The 14,117-nt window shown below is 41.7% G+C and overlaps 1 protein-coding gene and 1 pseudogene across 1 annotated transcript in view; one reads left to right on the top strand and one right to left on the bottom strand.

Annotated features, from left to right (window-relative positions):
* Window positions 1-1,506: 1,506 nt before the first annotated feature.
* The window catches only part of RAB12 (RAB12, member RAS oncogene family), a 35,490-nt gene continuing 22,879 nt past the window's right edge, over window positions 1,507-14,117 (bottom strand). Inside the window, exons 3-6 of the mRNA XM_012746237.3 lie at window positions 8,237-8,375; window positions 5,243-5,332; window positions 4,505-4,609; window positions 1,507-2,715 (exon numbers count right to left, since the gene is read on the bottom strand). Of these exons, the coding sequence (XP_012601691.2) occupies window positions 2,602-2,715; window positions 4,505-4,609; window positions 5,243-5,332; window positions 8,237-8,375 (448 nt within the window). The 3' untranslated portion in view covers window positions 1,507-2,601. The remainder of the gene's footprint in view (window positions 2,716-4,504; window positions 4,610-5,242; window positions 5,333-8,236; window positions 8,376-14,117) is intronic.
* On the top strand, window positions 10,430-11,277 carry LOC105860855 (group XIIA secretory phospholipase A2 pseudogene; annotated as a pseudogene).

Genomic DNA, 14,117 nt, shown 5'->3' with positions numbered 1-14,117 from the left:
ACCCTACTGAACAAGAATGTACTTTTGTTAATACTACAGTTGACAGACACTAACACAAGAACTAAGATTGAGTTGTAGATATAAAATAGACCACAGACTGCTGAATTAGTCACGAATGCCCATGACAAAACTTTTTTTCTTAAACTCATCTTTGAGGCTGTTTGCTGAGAGCACTCCTGGTACCAGGTACTCTATCAGTCGGGAAGACTGACACAAATAAGGTATTTCTAAACCGAGGGATTTAATACAGGAACTGGCTACACAGTTGTTAAAATGCTAAACCAACAAAAAGAGAACTTAGCAATTAATAACAGAAGTAGCTGCTACCCCTAGGGCTGGGGAGCAAAAAGAGTGGGTGTTGCCACAACTTTGGGGCTCGGAGGAAGGACCTCTGCAAGCTGCGCTGAGCTTTGAGGAAGGTGCTCAGACCGAGGGCAGGATGCAGGTACACCAACTGCTGAGGATACAGCCCAACAGGAGGCAGGATGGACCCCCAGGCAGGACACTGACAAGGGCAAATGAGTACCCCAGGCGGGGCTCAGTGAGGCTGGGGCTGGGGTCCCGCAGAAGCCAGCAGTCAGAGCCGACCATCTGTTGTTACTGCAGGGAGGCTGACGGGAACGGCAAGCAGGCTCCTTCTTCCTGCTGTCCAACTCCCTCCAGTTTCTCCCACCAGTAGACCTTAACAGGGCAAGAGTGTTGGCAAATATATTTTAGAGTACCAGCCCCAGCATCACAGAGCAGAACACAGAAGAGCAGGCTTAGAGGTGGGAGAATGGGTAACTGGCACCATCAGTGATCAGTCACGGGTGATGAAAGTACACACGTCTAATAAAAATCTTGAGGACACCACACACACACACACTCCATCAAGTGTGCAGTTTAGTGGCACGGGAGTGTATTCACACTGCTGGGCTACCGTCACCACCACCCATCTCCAAAACTTTCCCAAAACTCAAACTCTATACCCACTAAACACCATCTCCCAACTCCTCCCTCTCGCCAGGCCTGGCAACCACCACTCTACTTCTGTCTCTATGAATCCGACTACTCTATACACTGTGTGAATGAAATATAGTATTTGTCCTTTTGTGACTGGCTGATTTCACTTGGTGTAACGTCTTCCAGGTCATCCAGGTTTGTAGCATGTGTCAGGATTTCCTTCCTTTTTAAGGCTGAACTACATTTTGTTTACCCATTATTTTGTTCATAGACATTTGGGTTGTTTCCACCTTTTGGCTATAGTGAATAACCCTGCTGTGAACATGACTGTACAGTATCTGTTAGAGTCTCTGCTTTCCATCTTTTGAGCATATACTAGAAGCTGAATTGCTGGACCATGGTAATTTTACGTTTAACCCTTTGAGAAACCATCAAGCCATTTCCCATAGTAAAGAAAACTATACTTTTCCTATCTAAAACACTCAAAAGATTAAGCTGTGGAGTTCATGAAGAATACTGTCATATATACAACTGATAATTGCATAAATAAATATGGTAACTCAATTGTCATTCATAAATACAAAATTTTATTTGCACTTCATTAGTGTAGAAAGACCACAATGCTTTTCATACCACAACACTCAAGACACGCCAAGTTATTCAAATACATAATTACTTATTTACCTTGACTAAACAAAACAGTGCAGTTTAATAAAAGATATATCAAAGGTAGAATTCACAAATTATCAGACCAAAAAAAAAAAAAAAATGAAAACGAAAAAAAAGGAACATAGTCTAGGCATAACTGGAGTAAGCTTCACCATAAAGGGGAGAAGTCTTCTCATTACAAAGATACAGGATGTTTAGGCAAATACATGTATGTTCTTTGATATAGTAAAATGTATCTCTTTAAAATTCCTTTAAACAGGATTTATTTAGGACAGCAGCGTTGTTTTAAAATCTTTTTCTATAGTCTCAAAAACATTTCTTTATTGAATCTTTGTAGTTCTCAAAAGGATAAAGTATGTCCCTTAAGAAGCCATGAGAGATTCTGCGGCCTTAGGACCAAGTCAAATCCAACCCTCTAACTAGTAATATTCTACCATTACATTACATTAATAAATAACCTTCAATGACAACCATGAATGGAGCTTTACTTTGTGGCAGAAACACTCCAATACTTCAAAGATGCTACAGCTGGGGGAAATGTCTTGTAAATAAAGAAAAAGCACTTAAGATACCTTTTTTCCAAAAAGTCTTCAGTTTTACAAATTTCCTTTAAAACAGCAAGCAAAGCACCACGTTCTCTCTTCTTACCAGAATATCTTCTGTCCTCATAATTTAATTAACAAGGACAATTATTTATTTCAAGAAACACTATACCTTTCATTCTCCCATTCTTCATATTAGAAGTACTAGGTTTCCCAGTGTATGTACACTAGACACTGGGGTAATGAATGAAATATAATAATTTGGAGGGAAATATGTAACTCATAACCAAAACTTACCCAGGATTGCATATTTGCATATTTACAAGTTAGTGTATAGCTCTGACTTGGATTACAAAGTGCGAAAGGAAATTGTCAAAATGATTGTAGTGCAGAATAGAACGTTCCCCCCCTCCAGAAACCGTTTCCACTTCGTCTCTAAAGTAGCAAATCAACAACATCGGACATGCGGTCTTGGCGGAGGCAGTTCTGGCGGTATCTCGGGCTCTGGTTGTAAGGAGAGGATGCTATTGGACAACTCATTCTTTAAGATATCCAGAGGCATCTAAAGGTTAAAGAGGAAAGACAAACACATTTTAACCTTATAAGGTACATTATTACAGCTGACCCTTGAACAGCCTGGGTATGAAGTGCACAGGCCCATTTATATGTGGATTTCTTTCAATAAAATTTATGCTAAGTGTGCCTACCTCTCCTCTTCCTCTGCCTACCTAACGTGACAATGACAAGGATGAAGACCTTTATGATGATCTACTTCCACTTAATAAATAACAAATGTATTTTCTCTTTTTTATGATTTTCTCTAACTTATTTTATTGTAAGAATACAGTATATAACACACATTACATACAAAATATGTGTTAATCAACTGCTTATATTACTGGTACAGCTTCCAGTCAACAGTAGGCTATTAGTAGTTAAGTTGTGGGGAGTCAAAAGTTATATGCAGATTTTTGACTTTGTGGGGTATCCCTGATCCCTGTGTTGTTCAAGGGTCAACTGTAAACACTTTGTAAATTGTACAATTATATAATAAACGAAGTATTGTTACATAAACCTCCCCGATCATCAAAGATTAATCAGATATTAAAATATTAAGCCCCTCCCCCCCAAAAAAAAACAGGTTCAGGGCATTGCATGTCACAACACCAAACACCAGGTACTCTACAGTCAGGAAAAGTCTATTTAATACCCTATGGTAGGCTGGGCACAGTGGCTCACACCTGTAATCCTAGCACTCTGGGAGGCCGAGGCGGGCAGATTGCTCGAGGTCAGGAGTTCGAAACCAGTCTGAGCAAGAGCAAGATCCTGTCTCTACTATAAATAGAAAGAAATTAATTGGCCAACTAATATATATAGAAAAAATTAGCCGGGCATGGTGGCGCATGCCTGTAGTCCCAGCTACTCGGGAGGCTGAGGCAGGAGGATCGCTTGAGCCCAGGAGTTTGAGGTTGCTGTGAGCTAGGCTGATGCCACGGCACTCACTGTAGCCTGGGGCAACAAAGTGAGACTCTGTCTCAAAAAAAAAACAAAACAAAAAACCCTGTGGTAGAAGAGATCTGACCAACCTCATAAACATTTATTTTCATAGTGCCCAGTATAATGAAAATTTAAGACATTAATAAATGAAAAAAATGGTCTGCATTCTAAGGACTTATATGCATGCTAAACAAGGAAATAACCTCTCTCTTAGCAATTATATAAACAACCATTTTATTAGAACCTTTTGAATTATGTTTGAACTGAGCAAATTTCACTTAATAGTAGTATAAATAAACTTCAGTTCTTACTAATAATCGTTGAATAAGCCTAAAGATGCCTGAATAAACCACTGCTGCTCAGTGAAGCTGTCCAGCAATTTTCTAGCCATTTAGCATCACGGAAAGGCCTTTGCGAAGTGGCTGCCACCGGGGAGCAGAGCTCTGAGGGGGACGAGCTCAGCTCCACGGGCTCTCTTCTCCCTTGAGACACCGGCACACTTTGCTAGGTCTCCACTGTCTCTATCGAACTTAATTCTCATGGGAAAACAGGACAAAAGAAAAACAAATGTCAAATAAACATGGCACAATACCACACCTTCAGTCACTGCACCAAGCCCTGTTTCAAGGCTGAGCAAACACACTGCACATCAACTCTACGGACACCAAAACCCCAGATGGGAAAGAAACAGGTGTCGCTGCAGCAGGTGGATGGCTCTGGCAGAGGTAACCACCACACTTGGTTCTTGAGCCTACGCGTAACTCCTATCTAAACAAAAATTCCCAACAACAAAGTAATAAAGGAAACAACAGTTTTCAGACGAAATATTTTCATGATGTAGATTCTTTTTTTACCTTTTTCAAAATGTCATCGACGAGTTTCAGAAATATCTCATCCACATTGAAGTTATCCTTGGCACTTGCTTCACAGAACCGCATCCCAGTTATCTGCTGTGCAAACTGAGAGAAGACACGCACGTATTTGCTCCGTGCGGGCTGCCACACGCACCAACACGTGAGCGCAAGGCCTGGCTTCTGGGGTGGAATCAATCCCAGCCTCTGGGCTCAGCTTTCAGGGAAGCGGTGGGACTAAAGGGCTGGAAAGTCCCATTTATGCCCAAATATAAAATTCCCAAGCGTAACAAATGCTAGCACTATGAGGAACTAGCAAAACAAAACACAACAAAATCCCTACGGTGACACCAGGACATATCTGACCTTTCACAGGTGAGCAGCATCATTCCCCCATGATTGAATCCTTAGCAAAAGCAAAGGAAACTTAAAATACATCAGAGCAAATCATGAAAGCAATTTTATGGCTTGAAAAATCTTTCTCTATAAAATGTCAGGTTAGATAATAATTCTATGTATACTAATCTGTTTATGTTTTCTCCCTCCATTTCAAAATGAAAATTTAAAGCAAGAAGTCAGGAAAAAGAAAAGTAAACAAATGAGAAGGATATAACTGAGTGATCACTGTATTGATAATTACTTCATAATATAAAATAATAAGTGATTTACTAAAATAAAAAGAACTTCAAGTCTAAGCACTGAGTGTGGGGCCTGGACCCCTGGGACTCCCATGCCTCTCACCTTTTCACCCTGTTGCCTGGTGATTTCTCTGTCCATTTCACAGTCCAACTTATTTCCAACTAAGAGAAGTTCTGCGTCTTCTGAAGCATACTGTGGAATTTTAAAAGAAGTTGCGTTTCAAAGATGGCACTGTCATGTACTGCAGAGGACAGGCAAAGCTACACAATGCTTTCCACTCATTTATGTTTGTGCGGGCACATCCAGCACCCGTGGGCACAGGGTGTGTGAGACAGGGCTCACCGTGTCCTAGAGAGCAGCCTGCTCACAGGCGCTAAGAACCACGATGCTCTCGACCTTTGACCCAACCAATCCTAAGACTCCATTCTAATGAAATGATTCAAACACAGGCAAAGCTCTATACTCAAAACAGTCATCAACTGAAAAACACCTAAAAGGCCCACAAAATAGATGAAGAATTCATTAAGTTAAAGTACTTCTTAAAAAACACAGCCATTAAAAACCAAAAATATGCTTTATTTATTTTTTTAAAGAACATTTAATGACACAGGAAGAGCTTCATGATAAAATATTTAATGAACTAAGCAAGATAAATGGAGTGAGTTCAGTCTGGTTTTTCAGGACAGTAAAACTATAAATTTTAAATTTACTTTTGTGCTTTTCTTGATTTCTCAAATTTCAATAATGAAAGTATCACCGATTTTATAACCAGGAAAAAAAGTTATGCTACATTTCTAAGTTTTTAAAAATATATAGGCATGGCCGGGCGAGGTGGCTCACGCCTGTAATCCTAGCACTCTGGGAGCCCGAGGCGGGCGGATTGTTCGAGGTCAGGAGTTCGAAACCAGCCTGAGCAAGAGGGAGACCCTGTCTCTACTATAAAATAGAAATAAATTAATTGGCCAACTAATATATATATAGAAAAAATTAGCCGGGCATGGTGGCGTGCGCCTGTAGTCCCAGCTACTTGGAGGTTGAGGCAAGAGGACTGCTTGAGCCCAGGAGTTTGAGGTTGCTGTGAGCTAGGCTGATGCCACGGCACTCACTCTAGCCTGGGCAACAAAGTGAGACTCTGTCTCAAAAAAAAAAAAAATATATATATATATATATAGTCATAGCTGGGTATGGTGGTACACGCCTGTAGTCCCAGCTACTCGACAGGCTGAGGCAGGAGGATTGTTTGAGCCCAGGAGCTTGGAGTTGCTTGTGAGCTACGGTCAGGCCGCTGTACTACAGCCTGGGTAAAGGATGGAGACCCTGTCTCTTTCTCTCTTTTTAAAAAAGTTAAAATCTCTTGAATGACTTATTTAATTTTGTGTATTTCTAAAAAGTTATTTGAAACAGACTGCAACAAAGGACACCTGAATGGTGTGGCCGTGGCTCAGGTACTCAGCCAAGCAGAACCTCAGTCTCCTATCAGTGATGTGTGGCAACAGTGACAGCACCTACCTGCAGTAAGCACTCAAGAAATGATGCTCTCGCTCACATAATGATGAGAAGCAAGAGCCAAGCACCAAAGAAGGACACAGCATTAGACCTCAAGACCTAGTCAGATTCACAAATTCAAGTACCTAACCAGGCCTTAGGATTTAGGCCGTTTCTTACGGTTTCATATTCATCTTATTAGTTCTAAAATTTTAGACTACAAAAACTGTCCCTTTCTAATTTCCTCAGGAGCACATGCTGGCTTCAGCATGAGGGACGTCACAACCCAGTGATGCGTCACTGCAGGCCCTGGCATGACCAATACCAAGTGCAGAGCAGGCTGGGGCAGGGGCTCTGTCCCGGGTCGGATTCATCTTTGTAACCCTGGTCCCTGACACATTTAAAAAGACATACACCAATGACATTGCTTGGTAAAAGTGGCAAGTGAACATTCTCTAACAGACAGGTTTAAATGCAATTTGTAGACAAAATCCAATTTATATTAGGTATGATTGTAATACAAAGGAACTAAATCTCAAATTACTGCATAAGGGAATAAAACTCAAAATGTAGTCACCTGCAAATCATCACATATCACCTCCAACAGCTCTGCCTTCTAAGTGTGTATTCGGGGAATACATTTCGTAGAGGGGAACCCACAGTTTAAATTAATCCTATCTGTACCAAACTGAAATCACTCCATTTATCTTGCTTAATTCACTAAATATTTTATCACGAGGCCTTTCCTATGTCATTAAATGTTCTTAAACATTTCTTCTCTTGTTCAAGATAAGGAGCTACAGGATATCTATTAACATAATTTAGAGGGCAGATGTCCAGTGGGTGACCGAGGCTCTGCCCGCATGCCCCGTGGAGAAGGCCATCTCCCCAGGTGGCTGCTCTGTGGATGTTCAGGAAACAGGTGTCCATGTGACCTTTCTGCAGAAGCGAGAATGTTCTATATCTAATTCCATGATAGCTGCTGGATATGGTGGACTAAGCATGTTTGGGCCTTGAAGTCAGATAGTCCAGGGTACCAGAATAAAAATCCTGGTTTTAGCCGGGCGCGGTGGCTCACGCCTGTAATCCTAGCTCTCTGGGAGGCTGAGGCGGGCGGATTGCTCGAGGTCAGGAGTTCAAAACCAGCCTGAGCAAGAGTGAGACCCCGTCTCTACTATAAATACAAAAGAAATTAATTGGCCAACTGATATATATATATATAAATTAGCCGGGCATGGTGGCGCATGCCTGTAGTCCCAGCTACTTGGGAGGCTGAGGCAGAAGGATCGCTCGAGCCTAGGAGTTTGAGGTTGCTGTGAGCTAGGCTGACGCCACGGCACTCACTCTAGCCTGGGCAACAAAGCGAGACTCTGTCTCAAAAAAAAAAAAAAAAAAATCCTGGTTTTATTATTTATAAGCTGACTCTGGATATTTTTCTTCTTTCCCTCATCTGTAACACAGGACTATATACCTCCCCTGAAGGCTGTCACATGGGTTAAATGATGGTTAGTCTGTGCAGCATGCTCAATAAATGTGCTTCCCCTTCTTCCTTTCATAATGATTAACATCCACAAGCAGAGTGTTCACATCGGACACAAAAATGCAACTTACCTTATCAATCATCTTCATCCATTTTGGCAAATCATCAAACGTCTCCTTCTTAGTGATATCATACACTAATATGATCCCCTTGGCACTTCTGTAATAAGCTGAGGTAATGCTGTTGAATCTCTCCTGACCTGCTGTGTCCCTAAGAAACAGCAGAAAAAATCAGTTCCCAAACAATAACCAAAGTAAGTGACTCTATATTCCAATGCAAATGTAAAATATGCTTCTGTTTTTTTACTATGAAAAGAACACGAGTAACGTGCACATTTCTTTTCCTTCCCCTGATGATCACAGTTAAAGAGGGTGGGGAAAAATTCAGGTTGACTAAAACTATATAAGATATAAGCTATCTTTGTACATGGGTTAACTAAATTAGATGAATGGGGATGGATTATGAACCAAAATCAATATACTGTTCCAGAATAACTTTTACCCCTAAAAGATAGTAAATCAGCAACAGAAATGCTAACATCAAAATATATGATCATTATGTTTTTCCAAAATAATAACAGGAGGTAAAAAGCTTTTAAGATGCAGTATTTACAAAGCAATCCCTAAGAATTCACATTGTAGGTGGTTTACGAAACCATTCATCATACCTGAGAGCTAAGATGATGTACAGGGAATGCAAATTTCACACACACGCACACAAGCACCCACTCCCGCTCTCACACACAACATGAGACTACAGAGAATGAATGCCCCCATGTCAAAGAGAACCATTTCTCACTAGCCACCACTGCTAGTGCTGAGGGTGACGCTGGGATCACCAACTATCGCTTCAGATGAGAGAAGAAAACTGATTCACAACTGCAATCCTAGCAGGCGTGGCCTCAAGTCAGCAGCACTGGGCCTGTGGGGACAAGCAGGGCCAGCGTGTCTGGGGTCACCCCGGCCATGTCCGCCAACTCGGAGAGCAGCATCCCCACGGCAGGCCGAGCTCTGCTGCACGCCAGGTGACGCCTCACGCCTGCGCTGACACCCGAGCACAGGCACTGCTGTTAGCTGGGGCAGCGTCTCTGGACTAGTTATGGCCAAACAAAAATATACAGAAGTCACAGTTACTTCCAAACCAAGATTTTGAAAATGAGAAAATAAGAATTTTCATGGCAAAAAGTCATAGTCATAATAATAAAAGGGAGGAGAGAGGTCAATGCCATAATAAAGATGCTGTATATTCCTCTTTGGGGGATGTACTTTAAAAAAAAAAAAAAAAAGATGCTGTATAGAGGAAAATCTTAACTTTTTTCAAATAAAATGTCTTTCCAATGTGACAATTTGGACAGAAATAATAAAGCATAAAAGTAATTTTTGATCTCTTACTTTGCAATCAAAGGGCAAACATGAAGTAACATTAGGCTTGTAATAAATTTTTGACATTATAGAATAAATCATAACAGTACAAGGAAATTTACTACTATAAATTATAATGCAAGTTCACTTGACCACACTTTTCCCATCATAAAAACATAAACTTTGTTCTAGAAGGTTCTGAGTCCCCAGTCTACTAGACTGTGAGGGAAACTGAGGAAATGGAGGGAACAAGAGGAACAGCAAAGATGTACAGAGAGTTAGGCAGTAGGCTGACATGAAACTGTTTTTTTTTCCCTAGTCATAACGTAACATGCTCAAGTCAGTTTTTCTAGGTGTTTTGCTTCTATAAATTTGTTCAGTAACAGGTACATGTGCTATTATTTCCCAATTTCCTCAAAAGCTCTGGCTCAAACCCTACCTAGGGTGGATGACAGGCATTTTTGGGTACGCTGTGCTGTCAGCAGGCAGGGCAGTGGACAGAGGCGCGGGGCACCTGGCACTGCTGCTGGCTCCACGACTAGGCCCCGCTGAGGAACAACTTTCCTGAACTGAACTTTCAGCTGCCTCACGTGTGAAGTGGCAGAGGTTCTAACACACTCGACAGCAGGCAGTTATCAACAGTGAGGGCATGCAGAGACGATGCGAGACACTATTTAAACCTAATTCTCCTGTAACATACATCGGTAATATCTCCTTTTGTTGATAAAATGGTCCCCCACTAACAAAAATGCTACAGAAGTAGTCTTGTTATTTTCTTAATCCTAAACAGAAAAGGTGGTCAAAGCAAAAGATAGGAGAGACACCAAACAGATTTGCAAACACAGTGAAGTTCACTATTCCAGGATTGCTAATTTGAAATCTAAAACTTTCTTTCTCCTCCAAATGGACACTGGCCACTTCAACTTGAAGAATGACGTAAGCACTTCACAGCGCACAGACGCGGCTATACGCCGAGAAACCGCTTGAGAACCATCACATATTTCTAACTACAACGATGCTCAACGGAGAAGGTTTCTGATCAGGAGGGACTTAACAAGGAACACAATTTCTTTAAAGACCATATATAGCATCTCCGCCACCGGGAGGGCGGCCCGGGCCGGCTGGAGGCGAGGGCGTGGAGCCCGAGCGTGGACACCCAGCTGCCTAGGGCCCGGGAGCCGGAGCCCGGTGCGGCCCGCGCTACAGCCCGGCTCCCGCTCCTGCTGGCGCTGCTGGCCGCCGCCGTGGGGTGCCAGGAGCAGGCCCAGGCCCCCGACTGGAGGGCCACGCTGAAGACCATCCGCAACGGCGTGCGCAAGATAGACACGTGCCTGAACGCCGCCCTGCACCTCCTGGGAGGCGGGGACGGCTCTGCCAGTGCAAGTGCAGCCACGGATCTAAGCCTTCCCACGTCATGCTATAAGCCCTCCCCGCCAGATGGATGTGGCTCTCCACTGTTTGGTGCTCATCTGAACACCAGTATCCCTTCCCTGACAAAGTGCTGCAACCACACGACAGGTGCTATGAGACCTGTGGCAAAAGCAAGAATGACCGTGATGAGGAGTTCCAGTGCTGCCTGTCCAAGATCTGCCGGGACGTGCAGAAAACGCTGGGACTAGCTCAGCACGTTCAGGCAGTGAAACAGCGGTGGAGCTGCTGTCCGACAGCGCCGTACATGTAGGCTGCAAACCGCACCTGGACGTCGGCGAGCCGCATGCAGGTGTCCTCACGAAGAAAAGACTGATCTTTAGGGCACTGACAGCTGACGACAGAGGAGGATGGGAGAACATAACCTTTGACAAAGAACTAATGTTTTTACAGGACAAAGCTATCTTACTTTGTGAGAAGACTAAGCCCTTACAAGAGTTTATATTTTGACGTTAAAACCTCAAAGGGAAACGACAGGGGAAGCAGCGAGGAGGGACGCCCACCTGCTCTTCCTGGCGGTGGTGCCTGCTGCGCCACGCTGTCCAGGCAAGGGTGTGTTAAGAGGAGAACTTTTAAAAAGAAGAATATATTACTCAATTTTCACAACAATATTTACAAAAAAGAGATCAAATATAAAATTCATTATAAGGTCTGTTCAACATTATTTGGAAATATGGAAGATTCTTTATATTAATAGAAGTATTATTTGTTTACTAGGAAATTTTAAATGTACATTTATACCTGAAAAGAACTGAATTTATTTTTTCTCTATTTTAATTACACATAATTTGTTTCTCTTTAGCCCTGGAGCACATAGATGAGTCACACATCTATGAGAACTAGTTACAAGGACAAGGTTTCCGTGTCTGTTTCTCTTGTAAAGTTGGAACAATCATCTGGTTTCCTTGCAGGGAGCAAACCCAGGATATCTAAGTGTTACGTAGTGTGCGTGGAAGATGCTGTGAACAAGATTCGGAAGCATAGCCACTTCCGTTTTATGAACCACTCATGTGACAAATGTCATCTTTTCTACATAACCTTTGCCTTACTTGGAGAAAAGATGGATTTAATGAAACAAATGGAAAGTTCAACACAACACATCAGGGCACTATTTGCTCTTATGCTTTTATGTTTATTCCCTAGCGCTTGTTCCCCATGGTAGATTCTGGGATATTTTTAAAACACTGTAACTTTTACTAATTGTGGTCTTAATGCCTTATTGTTAAACAAACAAAAAAGCTCACTAAGAACACCACTGCTTTGTTCCACAGCAGGTGTCCTCAAACTACGGCCCACGGGCCACATGCGGGTGTTTTTGCCCGTTTGTTTTTTCACTTCAAAATAAGGTATGTGCAGTGTGCATAGGAATTTGTTCATAGTTTTTTTTAAAACTATAGTCTGGCCCTCTAACTGTCTGAGGGACAGTGAACTGGCCCCCTGTTTAAAAAATTTGAGGACCCCTGCTCCAGAGGATGTAAGCAGCCTTACCCAGGGGCTCTGAATGGAAGCCCCAGGAGGGCAGAGGCTGGTCTGTTTTTGTCCACCAGGGTCCAGCAGAAAACTGTGCTGGGCAGAAGGTTACATGTTTAAAATCCAGAGAGCTGGTGCCCCTTCAAGGCAAAACAAACTTCATATTTTGGGCCAGAAATGCATAAAAAAAAAAAAAAAAGGAAATCGGAAATCTAAAGAATATGACAGATTAGATAGAGACTGAATTCTTCAGGATTTCTAAAAACAACTAAAAGACAACACTAACAGGCACTTTCAAGGCAGTTGAGAAATAGATTTAACCACTTCAGTATAGCGCTCACCGGCCACAAAACCTTGCCTACAGCCGGCACTCACAGTTCGCAAGGTTTTTGTGTTGTGCACAGTCGACGCTCGGCTGTGTGCGTTCATCTGTGGCTATCGACTGCAGTCGATGCTCGTACCAAAGTGGTTAAATGCCATTTGATTTCCATAGGGAATCAGTGAATAAAATTATTTCTCTAATCCTTAGCACTTAGGAATATACATTAATATTTTCAAATCAGTAAAGAGTTATTAAATCCTTCAGAGCGTAGTTTGCCACCCTATCACAAGTTATGGCTTCTCCAAATCAGGATTTGATCAAATGTTTTAACATCTTAAAAAAATTCTGTGCTGCATACTGTTAAGAAACATTTCCTATTTCTTTAAAAAGTCAATATAGCACATATTTTCTTCTACTCTGAAATCTGTAGTTAGCACAATATAGCTGAACTGCAAATTTAAACAACAATCAGATATAAGATCTTCACTGAGCACTTTGGGAATTATGTGCTTTAATACATCTTCCTTCTGGCACTCTAGCCCAGGCAACAGAGGGAGACTCTGTCTCAACAACAACAAAAAAACCCATTGTCATTCTAAGCAATTTTAATCTAGCTTTTAGTGTAAATCAGCTCATATTCATTTCTATACACATTCAATGAATTTAAGACTCAAGAAACTGGAGCTCAAAACCAGAGAAATTATACATAACTTTTAATAAAAACAATAAAAAAATAGAGATAGTAAAAGATATTTTTGATGTAGTTTAAAAAAATGTTGCATGAATAGCATACTTAGAAATCTTAGAAATATTAAGAAGCTTGCTATTACAAAGTTCACTGTTTTTGCTGACTTTAAATCAGACATAAAGAAAGAGAAACCTCAAAATGCAAAATCTGAGGCAATTATTCTAACATAAATAAATGAGCAAATTAGTTTACAAAAATCCCAATAAGGAAACACTAACCAGTTTACCACTCTCCATTTAAAACCATTCCTTAAATTCCATTATTTTGGGCTTGGCTCTGAAAATTCAAGGTAGAAAACCATGTTCCTTTGAGAGAATATTCCATAGTCCCAAAATATTTGGGTTGACAAAGGTTTTATTTTCTATTCTTCTCTAAAGTGCCTCTGCCTGAAAGACTTTCCCTACATAACAACTTATCTGGCCAGGCCTGGTGGCTCAAGTCTAATCCTAGCACTCTGGGAGGCTGAGGCGGGTGGATTGTTTGAGCTCAGGAGTTCGAGACCAGCCTGAGCAAGAGCGTCTGAGACCCCTGTCTCTACTAAAAATAGAAAAACTAAAAATATATAGAAAAAATTAGCCAGGCATGGTGGTGCATGCCTGTAGTCTCAGCTACTTGGGAGGCTA

This window comes from Microcebus murinus, chromosome 17, assembly GCF_040939455.1.
Source record: "Microcebus murinus isolate Inina chromosome 17, M.murinus_Inina_mat1.0, whole genome shotgun sequence".
NCBI lineage: Eukaryota > Metazoa > Chordata > Mammalia > Primates > Cheirogaleidae > Microcebus > Microcebus murinus.
Note: the sequence above shows the minus strand (reverse complement) of the source record. Positions and strands in the feature narration are given on the sequence as shown.